Here is a 21,365-nt window from a genome sequence, read left to right as displayed (position 1 = left end):
TACAGCCACCATATAGTCAGCGGGGTGTTGTGGTTAGATCAGTGGTTATTTTTGCTGTTTCCAAGATGTGGGATGCTATTAATGTCATCTTGCTATGTCACATAGCAAGATGACATTAAGACGCAGGCCGTGAGACGCAGGCCGCAGATCCCCAGCAACTGGTATCCCGTGTGCAGTTGACCTTGTCCTGCACACGGGAGGCTCCAGCAAAGAATCCCCACAATTTTTTCTGTTTCCAAGAGGTGTGATGCTATTAATGTCATCTTGCTATATTTATTACGCTAAAATATTGCTTTTTCTATGCTGTTATATTTGCTATTCTGTTGTTGATTTTTGTTATGAAATTGTTCTTGATGCTGTTGATTTTGAGATATGTTCCCGTATTCTTATCGTTAGCTACTTGGAGTAAGATTATTTCATGGAAGTGCAGTGTACAAATAAAAATATGAATGAATGATTGACCTGTACTTTCAGTCTTCCCAGGATAGATGTTAACCTAACCAGTCTATAATATCTATGGCCTTAAGGTCCATGGAAGCCAAACTCATCTTAAGTGAACTTGGTAGCTTCTGCAGTACAGCACTGGGTAGGGAATGAATAGTCTCTGGCAGACATTATAAGATGGGCAACATCTGGCATGGGAAGAGGTGGAGGGTCAGCTGGGATGACGAGTTGCTCCTTGGTCTCTGGGTATCTCATTACAAATGAACAGAAGTCCAATAAAGAAGATGCGGGAAGAAAAAAGTTAATAAAGGACCCACAGTTGGGAGGCAGGAAGGCCATGGGAATTTATGGAATAGCTTTTTATTTATTTTTATTTTTTGGGTTGCTTGAGGGTTGTTTGTAGATTTGTAGATTTGAAAATAAATAAATTTTATTTTTTAAAAAAACCCACAATAAAAGCAGATGAACAGAAGTCAGGACTGCAGAGAATACAAACTTAGGGCTGGTTTTCCACGACATTTAACTCACTCCATGCACATCATTTTCTCAAGGGGATTTCTGGCATCATCATATTAGTCTGTCCGTTTGTGAATACCAGTGAGACCTGCACAGAACAAGCTGAGTAACTTCACTTTCAAGTGTAATGCATCTAGCATGGTATTTGCTCAATGGTCCCTGCTTGTTCAAAGTTGAGAATACAAATATCATCTACTCCTAACTACTATAGTTACATCCACCTTGTTTCCTACTACAAATTGACTATCTGGGACCATTAATTCCCATAACACACTTAGATGATCACATGAGCTGGATGATTGCAGCCGTCATATCTAAGTGCCTGTAAATCTCAATGATATTATTATCCTCTCTGTAATTATGAAATTAAGCATGGAAGCTTCGTTTCCACATATCAAGGGAGCTGCCAATATGAGTTGCATTATTATCAATGAAGATAGGAGGGTGCTGTGAATATCACCGGTACAATTCCAAGGTGTAACAAGAGATAGCCAGGGCTTGGTCAGGCTGATAGCAGATGCTTTACACCGCACAATCTGACTCACAAATCAACGTAGTGTTGACTTAAGTCAGGTTGCCCAGCACAGCAAAGGACTTACTGAAAGATAATGTGGGGACAGGAGAATTTAGGTAGAAGAGGAATTATTTCATTCAAGATAGTTGGATTTGTACTATTGCCACCAGTGCTTCTACTTCAGGTGATGTGCAAGATTCCTAACACTAATTTCAGCATCTGCAGTCCCCTTCCTTTTCTTCACAAGTATTACCAGCCAGGAGACCTCATTGTTGCTGGTATTATGTCTCAGATCTCCATATTACTCAACCCAATAGACTTCGATAAATGTCCTTCTAATGACCTCTTTGGTGATATTGTGTAAGATTTGTTTTGTAAAAACCTCTGGTACCGTATATTTGTTATATTAATTTTCCCTAGGAGTGCCAGGCCCATAGTTCAGTGTTAGATCCAGTGAATGAGAGAAGGACATATTTCTTTGCCAAATAGTTGCATCATCCCTGTAGCTAAACCACATTAATCATCATCTGTTATCTGAACTAACTGAGACCTTGAAATCAACATCTGAGGCCTTTCTTTTTGCCCCCTTCACAAGAAGTTCAGGGCCTTTTTCTGCAGTAGCTCTCCATTTGTAGAATACTCTGCTAAGGGAGGCTGACCTGGTGCCTTTGATAAATTTCTTTAGGTGCCTTATATATTTTTTATGTTTTTTATGTTTTAAACTGCCCTATGATATTTGGGTGAACACCTGTATAGAAACTGAATTCAAAATAAATAAACAACTAGATTTAAACACAATAGTTTAGAGCTGGAACCTGCGCATATTAATATTCCTCCAGATTTAACTGAATGGAGATTGATCAGTAAGATAGTATTGGTGCACTTGTGGTGTAGCAATTGTCCTATCCCAAAGGAAACACACTGTATTACATCATGTAACTATCCTTTCAGGGTTATGACACAGCTCTACCAACATATCCTGGCATTAGTATTTGCTGTAAAAGAGATCAATGCAAACCTCCAAATCTTACCCAACCTTACCCTGGGCTTCCACATCTACAATAGCCATTTTAGTCATAGTTGGACCTATCGTGCCTCCTTGGAGCTCCTCTACGTACAGCAGATTCATCCCCAACTACAAGTGTGACACCCAGAATTATCTAGCAGCAGTCATTGGAGGCCCGAACTCTGAGGTTTGTCTTCATATGGCAAATATACTGAGCAACTACAAGATTCCACAGGTAACATTCTCTCAGAGCACCTCTCCTTATAGAAAACTACCCCAACCATTAGGCCTTCTTTTCAGGCAAAAACATAGCACTTTGCAAGTTCCGATGATCAGTTGCCCCTTCGCAACTGTTACAGTGTTGCTCCTTTGTCAGTTCTTTTTCATTTGCTTTCCTTCCTTGTTGCTTAATATGGAACATTATTAACTGCCTTGGAATTAAATGGTGAGGATCTGGATAGATATCTTAATACAAATAAAAGAAATAAGCTGGCTAAGGGGCTACAGTAAGGTGTCCTGCAGATATTATTGAAATCCAACTTTCATCAGCCCCAGCCAGCAAGGCAATGTGCTCATAGATTATGGGAGTTCTCATCCTACAATGGAAGATGGTGGAAACCCTGTTACGCCAGTGTAATGTAAGACATGGCACTACTTTGAAAGGTAACTGAGCATAATTGCTTGAGTAGATCGCCACAACCTCTGACCAGCATATACTTTGTGCTACTAAAATTTCACTGGTGAGAAGATTTTTCTACCTTTAGTGGATTGCTCATTCTTTCATGTTCTCTTATGTTTGAGGAAGTTTGAGGAAAAACCTGGACAAGCTCCCATGTCATCAGCACTCCCTCAAAACAAAATCTGAAATCTAGATTGTATTTTAACTGCAGTCAATGCAAGTTAAAAAAAAAACCAACTGTACACTTAAACAAAATTTCTCATCTCCTCGTTTCCTATCTTTGATTTAGCTCATCTATGGTCCTGCTCCAATGAGAAATATTAAAACTGAAGTTGCTTTCTATAACCAAATGTTCCCAAATATAGACCATCAATATGAAGGGATTCTCAAGTTACTGCTACACTTCAGATGGTTATGGACTGGCATGTTGATTACTAATAATGAGACTGGAGAGAGGTTTCTACAGAGCGTGGTTCCAAAATTTATTCTGAGAGGTATATGCTTTGATTTCATAGGGAGATTTCCATCAATTTCTTATTCTAGTGGTCTTATGGACTTAGTTGCAGATGGGCTGAAGACATTTAATGTTGCCATGAGAAGTACTGTTAATGTGTTGATCATTCATGGGGAAATTGATTCCATGACACTTTTGAGAATGTTTCCTGCTATGTCAGAATATGAAGATATACCAATAAATTCTAAAGGTAAAGTTTGGGTCATGACGGTTCAGATGGATTTCACATCACTTCCCTTTCAGAGAGATCAGGGCATAGACTTCCTCCATGGTACTTTATCCTTCACAATTCACTCAAAGGAGGTCTTGGGATTCCAGGAATTTGTTCAGATGAGAAATCCCATCTTGGAAAAAGAAGATGGCTTCATGAGGATATACTGGGAAAAGGCATTTCAGTGTCATTTCCCTGACTCTGAAGAAAATATGCAGGATGGCGATATTTGCACTGGGGGGAGAAGCTGGAGGCTCTTCCTGGTTCTGTTTTTGAAATGAGCATGACTGGCCACAGCTATAGCATCTACAATGCAGTCTTTGCTGTGGCACACTCCATGCATGCCATGCATTCATCTAAATTCAAGCGCAGAGTGGATGAAGGGCGGCTGAAGCTTTGGAATCAACAGATGTGGCAGGTAATATCATGAGCACAATAATGCAGGAATGCTCACCATAACCCTGGGATTAATAATAGAAATAAAGAATCCAGAGTGTTTGGAAAGTTTCTGTTTCTACCAAGGGTGTTTAGCATCTAAAGACCAAATTACATGTGACATTGAAAACATAGCTCACTGTTGTGTGAATCCGTTCTACAACTGCCAAGAGAAGCTGCTAGGGACCTCACTCAGGACTGTGACTGACTCATACTGAATGGGGTTAGGCCTTTCATCTCACTAATAGGAGATTGCAGCAGGAGTTTCCATTTAATGCCAAATGGCAGCTGCTTCAGACGTACCTTTCTCACTCCCCCCCTGCTCTTAATGAAAAGATCTTATTTTAAAAAAAACCTTACTGAAATCAAATGCCCATATTTATGTAGAGAAAGAGAGAATACAGGAGGTAATTGTTCTGCATTCACTTAAGGCCATGAGACGATCCTGCTGGACCAGGACATTGGCCCATCTAGTCCAGCATCCTCTTTCATCAAAAGAAGATGATGGTGATGCCGTGCTCAATGACTTTTATCACATCCATTGCTGGTCTTTATGAATCTTTTGAAGGGCCCATTGCTAATATCCCTCAAGAAGGAAAGTTCATCATCAACCTGTTGTATTTACTTATGAAACACCCTTCTTTCCCCATCTTTCCCTCTGCCCAATTTAGCTCATCCGCTTGGTGAGAAATAGCTTCTTTAATAAAAGTGCTGGGGGGGGGAAGTTTATTTCAACCAACATGGAGAACTAGAGGCTGCATTTGATGTAACAAACTGGTTGACATTCCCAAACCGGTCCATTCTTAGAGTGAAAGTTGGAGGAGTAGACCTAAGGGACCCCCTGGGCAAAGAGTTTACCATTCGTGAGGATGCCATTGTATGGCCCAGCAGGTTTAACCAGGTTTGACTCCCGACACATTTTTGCAGGCCATTTTGCCAATCTTCAAGAAGTGTCATGGAAATACTTCTGTCTCTGGTCCTAAGGCAGGAATGGTGAACCTTCAGCCCTCCAGATATTTCTGAACTGCAACACCCATATCCCCAGCAAGCAAAGCCAATACCTGTAGGTCCCACAACCTACAACTCCAATGTCTACACAGAACTCTATGTGGTTGCACAATGCACATGCTTTGCATGCCATGCATCTATCTTGACTCAAAGGCAGAATGACAGTGGATGAAGGAATGACATTTCAGAATGAGCAGTTGTGAACAGTAATGTCCTGAGCATGCTAACAGTGGAGTAGAAATGGCAAGGGATCAGTCCAAAGGTTTCCCAAGGCAGCCAACTTGATACCTGTGGGGAAGTGCTCAAACAGGATTTTATGGCAATAGGCCACTCCCAACAGTCTGGTGTTCAGAGGCACCATGCCCCTTTTTCTGCAGCAAGTATATAGTCATTGTGGCTAATAGCCATAGATATCCAATTTCTTCCATGACTTTGTCTAATCTCCACTGGTCACCAGATGCAAAGGAATAAACAGAGAATCTAGATTCTCTGGAAAGTCCAAAAGGTGATAATGATAAGCATGGAGTAGGATCCCCCCCCCTGCTTCTGCCTTCCACCACGTCATGGTTATAAATGTAGTAGTGGGTATACCATTCTGACCTGCTCCACTGCTGCCCAGTCACTTCCTTCATTAGTACCACTATTACATTTTATTATTGTAGTTTATTACTGTATCTGTTTATTGCTGTACGTATCTCTCAACGTTCCTGCAATAAGCTCAAGGTGGCCTATAGGGCTCTTCCTCTCTCCATATCCATTCTTCCTTGGTATAAAGTTTTTAAACAGTTCAGTAATAAAGTGTGAATGATCACCAGCCTTTTGTATATACTTATGAATTGGATTTCTTTTATTTTCTCTCTTTTTCAATTCATTTTTTTAAAAAACAAAACAGCTCAACCACTTTGTTAAAAGCATCTCATTTAATAATAGCGGTGGGGGAAAAGTTTCCTTCAACCAAAATGGAGAGTTAGAGTCTGGATTTGATATTATAAATGGGTCACATTTCCAAACCAGTCCTTTCGGAGAGTGAAAGTTGGAAAGATCGACCCCATGGCTCCCCAAGAAGAAGCGTTCAGCATTTGTGAAGAAGCCATTGTGTGGCCCAGCAGCTTTAACCAGGTGAGATAAATTCATATTTTGTAGCCTGTCCTTCACTTCTACAATGATTCGCAGTTCAGATACTGACCTAGCTCTGTGCTATGTTCATCCATGTGCTAAGTGTAGGAGTGAGGGCATGGCTTTAGAGATCTTCCATGTTTTGCCAATTAAGTCACACCCTTAAATCCACTATTGCACTACTACCACCAAATTTACCACCTGGAAAAAATAAAACTTGATAAATTTACAGAGGGCCATATTCAAGTAGGGGAAGGCAGCATAAGGATATCTTTTATCATAATGGGGCTTGCTCATTTCCCTTTCCCAAATCTGTGACATATTGCTCTGCTTTCCTTGGGACCACATCAGTGAGGTTGAGAGGGATGTCTTTTGGCACAGCCTCTAAGCTGGATAAGAAGAGGCTCCAACGAGCAGTAAGAATTGCAGGGAGGGTAATTGGTGTTAGTTTCCCTCCAATAGAGACACTTTATGCTACTCTAGCCAGGAATAGAGCAGAGAGAATTGTCACAGACCCTTTGCATCCTGGTCATTACCTGTTTGATTTACTTCCATCCGCACGTTGTTACAGGACTCTATACACAAAAACGTTTAGGCACTCCAATAGTTTTTTTCCCCTTGTGCCATCAAACTGTTGAATTTGTAGTTGTGTGCAGAAGGGAGGTCAGTTGGTGGAATGGGGTTCCTTTGGTGTGCTGTTGTAGCGTGAGGCAAATAGTGTTTGTATGAGGTAAGTTTTCTTTACATTGCAATGTAGTCGAAGCAAAATTCCAAGTATGATTGATACTTGGCCAATAAAATTATTCCTATTCTTATTTTGCCTGGGCAACCCAGGACCTCCGTACACACTGCTCAGGTTTGGTGCTGCTAATGTAGCAGTTCAAGGAGATAATTCAGCAAGTATACATTGTGGATACATTGGGGGGAAATGGAAAACATTATCCTCTTACATTTTTGGACAGGCACAGCCCCTTTCTCTTTGTAATGCCAATTGTCCTTTGGGTTATCAAAAAACAAAGAAGGAAGGGAAACCATTTTGCTGTTATGATTGCATAATATGTCCAGAAGGAAAGATTTCCAACCACACAGGTAAGAGAATCGTGTATGGAGCCTTTAAAATATACTGACACTAAGGTAATCAGACACATACTTCCCTTGTGGTGTTCAGTTGTTCAGAAAATTCAGGAAAGTTGTATAGAATTCAGTGAAGGTTGTGGTTCCTGATATGAGGATACAGCCTGATATATTCAATAATATCAGTCCAAACCATTGACAGCTGGTAACTATGTACACCAAATAAAATATAAATGAAATGAAATGAATCACCACTCAGATGAAGGTTGTATCATAAGCTGAAAAAACAGAAACCTTCAGAAATATGAAAGAACTTCAGGGGAAAGCTAACAGTGCAACAGCCTCTCTCTCTTAAAAACAAGATCCAAAAACATGTTTCACAATGGAGAGAAAAGCTAAAACTGAAATACAACTGTGCTCCATTCGACATATCAGTCTGGGAAGTTCAAATCATGTTGGGATGCTAAAAATGTGAACAAGTAAAATCTGCTAGAATCCTTTCTGTAAGTGATAACTTTGAGCTTCAAAAGCCGAGTTAGGTCTTAAGATTTGGGGCGTGGGGGTGGGACATTAACCATTCCTGAATATGGCACGTTGCTAATAATATAATTACATGAGAAGTGTGGCAAATTGTTTTTCAGATATCAACTTGGCAACCCTTATTTAAGGTTTTGTTACTTTCATTTTGATCATTTTAGTATTATACATGTAGCTGTGCTCCTATGGCTTCTCTTTTTCAGACATGGATGAATGCTTTCAGTGCCCACCGGATCATTATCCAAACGTGGAAAAGGATTCATGCGTGCCAAAGGACATACATTTCTTGTCTTATGGAGAACCGCTGGGGATCTCTTTGACTTGCTTTGCTCTTTCCTTGTCCTTCCTTGCAGCTTTGGTGCTTTGGGTCTTCATTAAGCACTGGGACACTCCCATAGTCAAAGCCAACAACCACAACCTATCCTACACTCTCCTCATCTCCCTCTTGTTCTCCTTCCTTTGTGCTTTGTTATTCATCAGTCGACCTGAGAAAGTGACATGTCTCCTTCGACAAACAGCTTTTGGCATCATCTTTTCAGTGGCTGTTTCTTGTGTGTTGGCCAAGACAGTCATTGTGCTCCTTGCTTTCACGGTCACCAAACCAGGCTCCAGCATGAGGAAATGGGTGAGGAGACAACAGGCCACCTCCATTGTTCTTTTCTGTTCCTTGATTCAAGCTGCTCTTTGCACTGTGTGGCTGGCAACTTTTCCCCCATTCCCAGCTTTAGACATGCACTCAATGAGTAAAGAAATTGTTCTAGAATGTAATGAAGGGTCAGTCACCATGTTCTACTGTGTCTTGGGCTTTATGGGCCTACTGGCCATTGTCAGCTTCTCTGTAGCCTTTCTAGCCAGGAAGTTACCTGACAGCTTTAATGAAGCCAAGTTTATCACCTTCAGCATGCTGGTATTTTGCAGTGTATGGCTGTCCTTTGTTCCAACTTATTTAAGCACAAAAGGGAAATATATGGTGGCTGTGGAGATCTTCTCCATCTTGGCCTCCAGTGCTGGGTTACTGGGCTGTATATTTTCCCCAAAATGTTATATTATTGTGGTGAAGCCTGAGCTGAACAACAAGGAGCAGTTAAGAAGAAGAAATCACTGAAGCATCTAAAATTCGATGGCCCTGGTCCATCTTAAATGGAATCTACGCAAAGGAATTTAAGCCAGCCACAACTGATTAGTTCAACTGGATTGCAGTTTAGATTACAGATTCTCTCTTTATTCCCTCATTAAGCACTACATATATATTACAACATATGGATTGAATATAGGTACCATCCTATGTTAATATAAACTCACTACTCCAAGTCTACCAACCAAACAGGATATGGGAGCCAAAAGCTTTCTTCCTTAGGTTTGACAATGGCAGTGGCATAATTATCTGCCACCTTGAGTGGATATGAAGATACTCCCACCCCCAGGAGCTATCCTATATTAATTCATTATCCCCCCCCCCCCACACACATCCGACAGCCAAACAACATATCACAAACATAAGAATGTAAGCTTTGCCCTTCCATTTTGAATGCCACAGCATTGCCATTTATTTCCTGAATGCAACAGTTCAAACAATAAATCCAAGTTATACAGAGCCCAGGATTTGTGGGAAGTTTATTTTGTCTGCCTACATGCAAATGGGGCCATATTGTTTCACTAGTTGTTCTGTGGAGTCTCAAAGCTCCCAATTCCAGAAAACTCCTGCCCCCAACACTTCAGTTGTATCCGATTGCTTCATCCCATGAGTGCTAGCTTTCTGCTTGTACAATGGATTTTCTTCCCTCTCTCTCACCCTGTGTGGGCCTCATACTCTCCCCAATATCTGCTCCAGAGTATTGGGGAGGGGAACCTAGAACAGATTTAGGTTCACATGGGCGAGGGGGAATCAACACCTTTCACAAAAGGCAAATGAGGGGGAAAAAAGTTCTGGATCAGCCTTCCAGAGGCCACTTGCTGGTCCACGTGGGCCAGAGGCAAAAGAGTGAGCAGCAACAAATGTTAGTTTTGCGTTTGCATAGTACACTAGTACTGCACACACTCACAAGTCAAGTAAGGAGATTATCAGAAATCAAGGACATATTCCAGTGAGGCAAAAGATCTCTGGTGTGGAGCTGCTAGTAAGGGGTTTCACCTAGGGAAGAATTCCAAATATCAGCATCATATTCATTTCCCAGATCTGTTTCGCATGCATGAAGGCCAGAAAAGGTCTTCACTCACAACCTGTCTAGCTCTGCTGATGAGTGCATTTCATCTAGCAAAGCATTCCATCTTGTGTTATTCCCCCAAAACATCCTGTTTGTGGCATAGCTTGGGTTTAATGCTCCGGTTGTATGCTGCTGTCTCTACAGCATCTATTACAGCCACCATATAGTCCAGCGGGGTGTTGTGGTTAGATCAGTGGTTATTTTTTGTGGGAATACACTCCGTGGGTGTCTTTGCACCCGCAATTATTGTATCTGGTTAATGTCAATAATGTGCACTATTTAACGTATACTTCCGAGTAAAAGCGAAAGTGAAAGCAGGACTCAGTAGGCATCTTGCCACTGAGATCCCTCCGCTTAGACTTTTTTGGCTCCAAAGGTTTAAACTTGTTAATGGTCAGTTAATCTGCTTCCCGCCCTTTTCAAGGGCAGCAACAGTGTTCTGATTGGTAAAAGTATGATCATGACGTTGCTTGTTCGTTGTCAATAAAAGGCTGTGGCTCCCCCGTTTTGGGCAGATAGTCAGGATTGATCAGTCGTTCAGGTAGTCGGGGTTTTGGGAACGGGTTGGTTGGGTTGGTTGGGTTGGAACGCATGCAGGAGGTAGAGAGGTTAGCTTGCGGAAGAATGGCGGTAAAGGTTTAGTTAGCCTAGAGATTGCGGAAGAATTGGCGGTACAGGGTCGGCTAGTTTAGGTAGGCTTAGAATAGTCGAGGCATAGAGAGAAGTAGAAGCCCATGCGGGTTAGCCAAAGCCATCAAAAGAAACAATGGTTGTCTGTCTTTATTTCGTCTTAATTAAATTTTTCGTAGCTTACTATCTCTCTTGCTTGGCCATAGTTTTGGCCACCTTTTATTTGGGTACGTTACTTAAGGGAACAATTTAGGAGGTCGCAAGTGCTTGCAGGTACATCTACGAGGCACTTTTTCATCCGAACTACTCACGCACCCTTCAGATTCAGCCTGGCGGACAACGGCGCGGTGTGAGTTAAGCTCCGGAATTACCGGCCGTCCCATTCGCAGGCTTGGCCGGTGCCCATGCAAGGACGCACGTGAGACGCTGGCCGCAGATCCCAAGCAAATGGTATCCCGTGTGCAGTTGACCTTGTCCTGAACACGGGAGGCTCCAGCAAAGAATCCCCGCAATTTTTTCTGTTTCCAAGAGGTGTGATGCTATTAATGTCATCTTGCTATATTTATTACGCTAAAATATTGCTTTTTCTATGCTGTTATATTTGCTATTCTGTTGTTGATTTTTATTATGAAATTGTTCTTGACGCTATTGATTTTGAGATATCCTGACAAGACAGAAGTACTGTTCTTGGGGGACAGGAGGAGGGCAGGTGTGGAGGATTCCCTGGTCCTGAATGGGGTAACTGTGCCCCTGAAGGACCAGGTGCGCAGCCTGGGAGTCATTTTGGACTCACAGCTGTCCATGGAAGCGCAGGTTAATTCTGTATCCAGGGCAGCTGTCTACCAGCTCCACCTGGTACGCAGGCTGAGACCCTACCTGCCCGCGGACTGTCTCACCAAAGTGGTGCTGCTCTGGTTATCTCCCGCTTGGACTACTGCAATGCGCTCTATGTGGGGCTGCCTTTGAAGGTGACCCGGAAACTGCAATTAATCCAAAATGCGGCAGCTAGACTGGTGACTGGGAGTGGCCGCCGAGACCACATAACACCGGTCCTGAGAGATCTGCATTGGGCTCCCAGTACGTTTCCGAGCACAATTCAAGTGTTAGTGCTGACCTTTAAAGCCCTAAACGGCCTCGGTCCTGTATACCTGAAGGAGCGTCTCCACCCCCATCATTCAGCCCGGACACTGAGATCCAGGCCGAGGGCCTTCTGTCTGTTCCCTCACTGCGAGAAGCAAAACTACAGGGAACCAGGCAGAGGGCCTTCTCTGTTAGTGGCGCCGCCCTGTGGAACGCCCTCCCCATCACAGGTCAGGGAAATAAACAACTACCTGACATTCAGAAAAAACCTGAAGGCAGCCCTTTTTAGGGAATTTTTAATGTGTGATATTGTTGTATTTGGTTTCTGTTGGAAGCCGCCCAGAGTGGCTGGGGAAATCCAGCCAGATGGGCGGGTACAAATAATAAATATTATATTATTATTATGTTCCCGTATTCTTATGTTAGCTACTTGGAGTAAGATTCTTTCATGGAAGTGCAGTGTACAAATAAAATATGAATGAATGATTGACCTGTACTTTCAGTCTTCCCAGGACAGATGTTAACCTAACCAGTCTATAATATCTATGGGCCTTAAGGTCCATGGAAGCCAAACTCATCTTAAGTGAACTTGGAAGCTTCTGCAGTACAGCACTGGGTAGGGAATGAATAGTCTCTGGCAGACATTATAAAATGAATAGTCTCTGGCAGACATTATATTAAAAAACCACAATAAAAGCAGATGAACAGAAGTCAGGAGTGCAGAGAATACAAACTTAGGACTGGTTTTCCACGACATTTAACTCACTCCATGCACATCATTTTCTCAAGGGGATTTCTGGCATCATCATATTGATCTGTCCGTTTGTGAATACCAGTGAGAACCTGCACAGAACAAGCTGAGTAACTTCACTTTCAAGTGTATGCATCTAGCATGGTATTTGCTCAATGGTCCCTGCTTGTACAAAGTTGAGAATATAAATATCATCTGCTCCTAACTCTACTATAGTTTACATCCACCTAGTTTCCTACTACAAATTGCACTATCTGGGACCATTAATTCCCATAACACAATTAGATGATCACATGAGCTGGATGATTGCAGCCGTCACATCTAAGTGCCTGTAAATCTCAATGATATTATTATCCTCTCTGTAATTATGAAATTAAGCATGGAAGCTTCGTTTCCACATATCAAGGGAGCTGCCAATAGGAGTTGCATTATTATCAATGAAGATAGGAGGGTGCTGTGAATATCACCGGTACAATTCCAAGAGATAGCCAGGGCTTGGTCGGCTGATAACAGATGCTTTACACTGCACAATCTGACTCAAAAATCAACGTAGTGTTGACTTAAGTCAGGCTGCCCAGCACAGCAAAGGACTTACTGAAAGATAATGTGGGACAGGAGAATTTAGGTAGAAGAGGAATTATTTCATGCAAGATAGTTGGATTTGTACTATTGCTACCAGTGCTTCTACTTCAGGTGATGTGCAAGATTCCTAACACTAAGTTCAGCATCTGCAGTCCCCTTCCATTTCTTCACAAGTATTACCAGCCAGGAGACCTCATTGTTGCTGGTATTATGTCTCAGATCTCCATATTATTCAACCCAATAGACTTCGATAAATGTCCTTCTAATGACCTCCTTTGATGACATTGTGTAAGATTTGTTTGTAAAAAACCCTGTACCATATATTTGTTATATTAATTTTCCGTAGGAGTGTCAGGCCCATAGATCAGTGTTAGATCCAGTGAATGAGAGAAGGACATATTTCTTTGCCAAATAGTTGCATCATCCCTGTAGCTAAACCATATCAATCATCATATTTTTAGTTGTGGCAGGCATGAATCTAATATCGGCTTAAGGAGTTTCAGGGACTGCAAAACCTCAAAATTGCCATGCCCCATATGAACTAACTGAGACCGGGCAATCAGCATCTGAGGCCTTTCTTTGTGTGCCCCCTTCACAGAAGTTCAGGGCCTTTTCTGCAGTGGCTCTCTGTTTGTAGAATACTCTGCTAAGGGAGGCTCACCTGGTGCCTTTGATAAATTTCTTTAGGTGCCTTTAGGTGTATTTTTATGTTTTAAACTGCCCAATGATCCTTGGGTGAACACCTGCATAGAAATTTAATTCAAAAAACACCACCACCACCACCAACCAACAACTAGATTTAAACACAATAGTTAAGAGCTGGATCCTGCACATATTAATATTCTTCCAGATTTACCTGAATGGAGATGATCAGTAGGATAGTATTGGTGGCAGTGTGGTGTAGCAATTATCCTACCCAAAGGAACACACCTGTGTTACATCATGTAACTATCCTTTCAGGGTTATGACACAGCTTTACCAACATATCCTGGCATTAGTAATTTGCTGTAAAGGAGATCAATGCAAACCACCAAATCTTACCCCACCTTACCCTGGCTTCCACATCTACAATAGCCATTTTAGTCAAAGCTGGACCTATCGTGCCTCCTTGGAACTCCTCTCTACGTACTGCAGATTCATCCCCAACTACAAGTGTGACACCCAGAATTATCTAGCAGCTGTCATTGGAGTCCGAACTCTGAGGTTTGTCTTCATATGGCAAATATACTGAGCAACTACAAGATTCCACAGGTAACATCCTCTCAGAGCACCTCTCCTGATAGAAAACTACCCCGACCATTAGGTCTTCTTTTCAGGCAAAAACATAGCACTTTGCAAGCGCTGATGATCAGTTGCCCCTTCACAACTGTTACTGTGTTGCTCCTTTGTCAGTTGTTTTTCATTTGCTTTCCTTCCTTGTTGCTTAATATGGAACATTATTAACTGCCTTGGAATTAAATGGTGAGGATCTGGATAGATATCTTAATACAAATAAAGAAATAAGCTGGTTGAGGGGCTACAGTAAGGTGTAATGCCCAGCAAGGGCAATGTGCCCATAGATTATGGGAGTTCTCATCCTACATGGAAGATGGTGGAAGCCCTGTTATGCCAGTGTAATGTAAGACATAACACTACTATGAAAGGTAACTGCGCATAATTGATTGAGTAGATTGCCACAACCCTTGACCAGCATATACTTTGTGCCACTACAATTTCACTGGTGAGAACATTTTTCTATGTTTAGAGGATTGCTTGGTGTATCTGTACCTTTGAATTCTTTCCAGTTCTATTAAGTTGAGGAAATACCAACAAGCTCCCATGTCAGCAGCACTCCCTCAAACAAAATCTGAAATCTAGATTGCATTTTTAACTGTAGCCAATACAAGCTAAAAAAGAAAACCACAGCACACTTAAACAAAATTTCTCATCTCCTCATTTCCTATCTTTGATTTAGCTCATCTATGGTCCTGCTCCAATGAGAAATATTAAAACTGAAGTTGCTTTCTATAACCAAATGTTCCCAAATATAGACCATCAATATGAAGGGATTCTCAAATTACTGCTACACTTCAGATGGTTATGGACTGGCGTGTTGATTGCCGATAATGAGACTGGAGAGAGGTTTCTACAGAGCGTGGTTCCAAAATTTATTCTGAGAGGAATCTGCTTTGATTTCATAGGGAGATTTCCATCAATTTCTATTCTAGTGGTCTTATGGACTTAGTTGCAGATGGGCTCAAGACATTTAATGTTGCCATGAGAAGTACTGTTAATGTGTGATCATTCATGGGGAAATTGATTCCATGACACTTTTGAGAATGTTTCCTGCTATGTCAGAATATGAAGATATACCAATAAAGGCTAAAGGTAAAGTTTGGGTCATGACGGTTCAGATGGATTTCACATCACTTCCCTTTCAGAGAGATCAGGACATAGACTTCCTCCATGGTACTCTGTCCTTCACAATTCACTCAAATGAGGTCTTGGGATTCCAGGAATTTGTTCAGATGAGAAATCCCATCTTGGAAAAAGAAGATGGCTTCGTGAGGATATACTGGGAAAAGGCATTTCAGTGTCATTTCCCTGACTCTAAAGGAAATATGCAGGATGGCGACATTGCACTGGGGAGGAGAAGCTGGAGGCTCTTCCTGGCTCTATTTTGAAACGAGCATGATTGGCCACAGCTATAGCATCTACAATGCAGTCTATGCTGTGGCACACTCCATGCATGCCATGCATTCATCTAAATTCAAGCGCAGAGTGGATGAAGGGCGGCTGAAGCTTTGGAATCAACAGATGTGGAAGGTAATATCATGAGTACAATAATGCAGGAATGCTCACCATAACCCTGGGATTATAATAGAAATAAAGAATCCAGAGTGTTTGGAAAGTTTCTGTTTCTACCAAGGGTGTTTAGCATCTAAAGACCAAATTACATGTGACATTGAAAACATAGCTCACTGTTGTGTGAATCCGTTCTACAACTGCCAAGAGAAGCTGCTAGGGACCTCACTCAGGACTGTGACTGACTCATACTGAATGGGTTTAGGCCTTTCATCTCACTAATAGGAGATTACAGCAGGAGTTTCCATTTAATGCCAAATGGCAGCTGCATCAGAAGGATCTCTCTCTCCCTCCCCCCTCTGCTCTTCATGAAAATATCTTATTTTTTTTAAAAAAACCTTACTGGAAACAAATGCCCATATGTATGTAGAGAAAGAGAGAATACAGGAAGTAATTATTCTGCATTCACTTACTTAAGGCCATAAGAAGATCTTGCTGGACCAGGACATTGGCCAGTGTGTTGTAGTGGTTAAGAGTGGGGGACTCGTAATCTGGGGAACCAGGTTCGTGTCTCCGCTCTTCCACATGCAGCTGCTGGGTGACCTTGGGCTAGTCACACTTCTTTGAAGTCTCTCAGCCCCACTCACCTCACAGAGTGTTTGTTGTGGGGGAGGAGAGGAAGGGAAAGGAGAATGTTAGCCGCTTTGAGACTTCTTCGGGTAGTGATAAAGCGGGATAGCAAATCCAAACTCTTCTTCTTCTTATTCTAGTCCAGCATCCTCTTTCGTCACGAGAAGATGATGATGATGTAGTGCTCAGTGACCTCTATCACATCCATTGCTGGTCTTTATGAATGAATCTTTGAAAGGCCCATTGCTCACATCCTTCAAGAAGGAAAGTTCATCATCAACCTGTTATATTTACTTATGAAATACTCTTCTTTCCCCATCTTTCCCCCTGCCCAATTCAGCTCAGCCGCTTGGTGAGAAATAGCTTCTTTAATAATACTTCTGGCGAAAAAGTTTATTTCAACCAACATGGAGAACTAGAGGCTGCATTTGATATAATAAACTGGGTGACATTCCCAAACCGGTCCATTCTTAGAGTGAGAGTTGGAGGAGTAGACCCACGGGACCCCCTGGGCAAAGAGTTCACCATTCGTGAGGATGCCATTGTATGGCCCAGCAGGTTTAACCAGGTTTGACTCCAGACATATTTTTGCGGGCTTTATCTAAATGTCATTTTGCCAGTCTTCAAGAGGTGTCGTGGAAATACTTTTGTCTCCAGTCCTTTCCCTGTGCATCTCTGTTTATTCACTGTCAGGTAGGCTCACAGCCTCTTCAGCATGCCCCCCAACCTAACTGTGCTATTGCTAATCATGCCTGCCATGTCTGCATGTTGGATGGCACATTTGAAAATGTTTATTTACTTATGCATATAGCCATCTATTTATAGGGACTCAATGCAATGAAGATCCTGCTCATACAGCTCTTATTGCAGGGATCACACATGCATACAACTCTATGAGAACTAGTGCATGATGGCATTTAGTGCTCTGTTGTTTATTTTAGCCTCCTGTGTAATTCTTTGTATTTATTTTCATTTATTGTCAGATGTCTTCAGACTGCTATGTATCAGGGTGATTAAAGAAATAAATTACTATAATCATAATATGATCAGATGTTCCAGGACACTGCTTTTCTTGCATTCCTTGCAACATAAATAGGAATAAAGGTAGCTCTCTTAGACGAAGTCAATCAATTGACCCATCTAGCTCAATGCTGACACTGACTGGCAGCTGGTCTCTGGGGTTGAAGACCAAGGTCTTTCTGAACCCTAGCTGGAGATACCTGGGATTGAACTGCATGCAACGCAGATTCCGTACCGTTGATCTATGGCCCTTCTCCAAAGGCAGGGATGGGGAACCTTCAGCCCTCCAGATGTTTCTGAACTGCAACACCCATATCCACAGCAAGCTTAGCCAATACCTGACGGTCCCCCACACCTACCCTAAGTAATTCAGATGTTGGAGTCACCAAGTCTTGCTTTATCACACTCTACATGTTTGGTGTATCCACTTCTAATTTATGTTTATGTCTCAAATCTTCACCAGGCAATTTTTTGAAATTATGTTAATTTAAATAGTTTTACTTGTAATCCAATGTACGAGTAAAGAAGTCCCAAGCAACACAAAAAAGATTCATTGAAGAAAGGCAGAAAATTATAGCAAAATACCAGTCATCCCCTCTATTTATGCCAAACCCAAGGCAGTTCTCCCAATTTGAAACCAGGAATTGTTTTCCTCTATCTTTTATGTACAGGCACTACCCATTTCTCTTTGTAATGACCATTGCCATTTGGGTTACAGTAGAACCAAGAAGGAAGGGAAGCCATTTTGCTGCTATGATTGCCTTCCCTGTCCAGAAGGGAAGTTCTCAAACCAGAAGGGTAAGATGTGCCGTGGTAATCTTTCACAAATGGCTTAATCTTGGGATGTTTGGTCATCTCCTTGCACATGCTTATTTATTTATTTACTTTGCATGGGTAGCGATCAATGCCAGCTACCAGGACATGGCTGCATGGGTGAACTGAGGTGCAATCAATCAATGTTCTTAACAAAAACATCTTTGCATCTTTTGTATACAAACTACCTTGCATATTTCATAAACCTCCCCATCTCATCCAACCAACAGCTCAATCTGTCAATATGGACTTGCAAATACAAAACAGCTATTTTTGTGTTTGTGTGTGATTCATATCCCTCCCTATTTCTATCAAGAAGGCCAAGACAGTGTGTATGTGGTTCTTAGGCACCCCCATCCATGCTATGTTCAGACCCAGAACCAGCGACGGAGCAAGCCGATCAGGCGCCTGGGGCGGTGTGTGTACCCTGTGCCCAGGGGCGGGGGCAGCCACCTGTGGGGCACGGCCAGCCAGGGCAGGATGCTCTGTGAGGCTTCCAAGGAGTCTGGCTGCCTCTTCCCACTCAGATGCCCTGCAGCTGAGGGGGAGGCAGAGGGTGGACCGTTTGGGGCAGTGTGGAGCCTGCGGGCGCCCAAGCCACTGCGTCACTCCCAGGAGAGACCTGTGGCTTGGACATGCTGCAGGCCCCAAGGTGAGTGCCACTCGCCATTTTGTTACCCCCCTTCAGTGGTGACACACAGGGTGGCCTGCCCCCACCGCATCCTTTCTCCGCCCCCTGCCTAGAACTGCTTAGTTTCAGCAAAGTGGTTTTTGGTTTGTTAAGAAATAGGATTACAGGTTATCAGGAATATTCTAGATAAGAGAATATAGTTAGATACAGATTACATTCCGGTATAACTACTGATATGTATGTATTAAGCAATCAGTGCCAAGAGCTTGGTAGAAGTAATGAACATTATTATATTGTAAACCACGCTATGCAGAAGTAGTAAAAAAGTTAGTACTGAAGAGCCTGTCTCTCAGCTACGTTCCTTCACTGATAGGGAATGAGAACGCTGGCATAGAGAGAGAGCAGATTAGAATGGACTGCAGAGGGGAGGGAGAAGTGGCAGGGAGCAGCCGTGACTTGATCTCTGGGCACAGGGATAATGGAAGGGAGAGCCAGAGTGAAAGAATGCAGCTTGTCAGCCCAGAGAGTGACTCAGACCCAGGAAGACCAGCAGTGCCCTCTCCAAAATCTCGTAGGATCACGAGACTTTATGAGAAGCACAAAAAGGAAAGGAAGAGAAGGTGGAGGTTTTCCCTGTTGTGGGAAAAGGGGACAGAGCTTAGTTCCGGCAACTGCGATATCTGAGGATGACTGAGATTAGCTGAGCTCTGACCTGGTTTGTTTGTTTGTTGAACAATAAATCTGAAATAATTGACTGCCGGAGTTGTCTCGCGTTTGTGGGAGAGAACCAAGCCATTACACTATCTGATTTAGCTCAGAGTCTAGGACTGAATTCTGATTCAGAAAAGAAGCTTTGTACCTCCTCTATTATTATGTGGAAAGTACAAATGAACTATAATAACCCCCCCCCCCCACTTCCAGACAGATGAGTGAAATTCACAGGCAGGTGAGGTGGTTTTTTGTGTACGTGTCCTGGCACATTTGAAATTATAGGCTGAAAACTTGAGGTTCCACAACTACCATCTCTGAGTACAGTATCCTCAAAATATAATTGCATAAGAAAGATGGATATAAGTTTTTCAATTATCTATCTAGCATCCATCTCTCCTAGGTTTTGTAAAATTAATCTGGTTACCCAAGTGTCCATTCATTGGGGTTTTTTATCTCTCCTTTTGCCTTGATTATTCTGCTGCAAATAGGGTTTCCATATTACACTATAAATAGGGTTTCCTCATGTTTTCTTTTTCAGACATGGATGACTGTTTGCAATGTCCAGAAGATCAGTATCCAAACAATGCCCGTAATTCATGCACTCCAAAATTCATAATCTTCCTCACTTTTGGTGAACCTTTGGGGATCTCTTTGGCAGTATTGGCTCTTTCCTTTTCATTTATTACAGCTTCAGTACTTGGCATCTTTGTTAAGCTTAAGGACACTCCCATTGTCAAGGCCAACAACCGGAATCTCACCTACACTCTTCTCATTTTCCTCCTGCTTTCCTTCCTTTGTGCCTTGCTGTTCATTGGCCAACCCAAAAAGGTGACGTGTCATCTTCGACAAACTGCTTTTGGCATTATCTTCTCAGGAGCGATATCTTGTGTTCTGGCAAAAACCACCATTGTAGTTCTAGCTTTCATGGCTACCATGCCTGGATCCAGAATAAGGAAATGGTTGGGGAACAGACTGGCTGCTTCCATTGTCCTTTCCTGCTCCCTGATTCAAGCCACTATTTGTACTGTGTGGCTCTCAACATCTCCCCCGTTCCCAGATTTCAACATGCACTCAGTTATGAAAGAAATTGTACACGAATGTAATGAGGGCTCCGTCACCATGTTCTACTGTGTTTTGAGCTACATGGGCTTCCTGGCCACTGTCAGCTTCACTGTGGCTTTCCTAGCCCGTAAGTTGCCTGATAGTTTTAATGAAGCCAAGTTCATCACCTTCAGCATGTTGGTCTTTTGCAGTGTTTGGCTGACCTTTGTCCCAACCTACCTGAGCACCAAGGGTAAATATATGGTTGCCGTGGAGATTTTCTCCATCTTGGCCTCCAGTGCGGGCTTACTGGTTTGTGTCTTTTCTCCAAAGCTCTACATCATTGTGTTCAGACCTGAGCTGAACAACAAGGAACAGTTAAGAAGAAGAAACAATGAAACATTCTAAATCATTTGGCCCTGGCCCAATTAAAA

General features: G+C 42.4%; 2 protein-coding genes across 2 annotated transcripts; both read left to right on the top strand.

The window, feature by feature from the left end:
- Positions 1-4,167: 4,167 nt before the first annotated feature.
- On the top strand, positions 4,168-9,159 carry LOC117057402 (vomeronasal type-2 receptor 26-like). Its single transcript, XM_033168246.1, has 4 exons — positions 4,168-4,302; positions 6,342-6,446; positions 7,406-7,532; positions 8,258-9,159. Exons 1-4 carry the CDS (start codon positions 4,168-4,170, stop codon positions 9,157-9,159), a joined length of 1,269 nt encoding a protein of 422 aa, XP_033024137.1.
- Positions 9,160-15,908: 6,749 nt separating this feature from the next.
- LOC117057401 (vomeronasal type-2 receptor 26-like) lies at positions 15,909-21,339 on the top strand. Its single transcript, XM_033168245.1, has 4 exons — positions 15,909-16,106; positions 17,056-17,283; positions 18,407-18,533; positions 20,429-21,339. Exons 1-4 carry the CDS (start codon positions 15,909-15,911, stop codon positions 21,337-21,339), a joined length of 1,464 nt encoding a protein of 487 aa, XP_033024136.1.
- Positions 21,340-21,365: the final 26 nt, after the last annotated feature.

Source organism: Lacerta agilis, chromosome 14, assembly GCF_009819535.1.
Source record: "Lacerta agilis isolate rLacAgi1 chromosome 14, rLacAgi1.pri, whole genome shotgun sequence".
NCBI lineage: Eukaryota > Metazoa > Chordata > Lepidosauria > Squamata > Lacertidae > Lacerta > Lacerta agilis.
Note: the sequence above shows the minus strand (reverse complement) of the source record. Positions and strands in the feature narration are given on the sequence as shown.

Bases quoted from the DNA above. Each gene is read 5' to 3' on its own strand.
- LOC117057401 (XM_033168245.1), top strand. From the start codon at position 15,909: ATGGCGACATTGCACTGGGGAGGAGAAGCTGGAGGCTCTTCCTGGCTC. The intron at 16,107-17,055 runs GTAATATCATGA...TGCCCAATTCAG, and splicing joins GGAATCAACAGATGTGGAAG to CTCAGCCGCTTGGTGAGAAA. The intron at 18,534-20,428 runs GTAAGATGTGCC...TTTCTTTTTCAG, and splicing joins GAAGTTCTCAAACCAGAAGG to ACATGGATGACTGTTTGCAA.
- LOC117057402 (XM_033168246.1), top strand. From the start codon at position 4,168: ATGACTGGCCACAGCTATAGCATCTACAATGCAGTCTTTGCTGTGGCA. The intron at 6,447-7,405 runs GTGAGATAAATT...ATTTTTGGACAG, and splicing joins GGCCCAGCAGCTTTAACCAG to GCACAGCCCCTTTCTCTTTG. The intron at 7,533-8,257 runs GTAAGAGAATCG...TCTCTTTTTCAG, and splicing joins AAAGATTTCCAACCACACAG to ACATGGATGAATGCTTTCAG.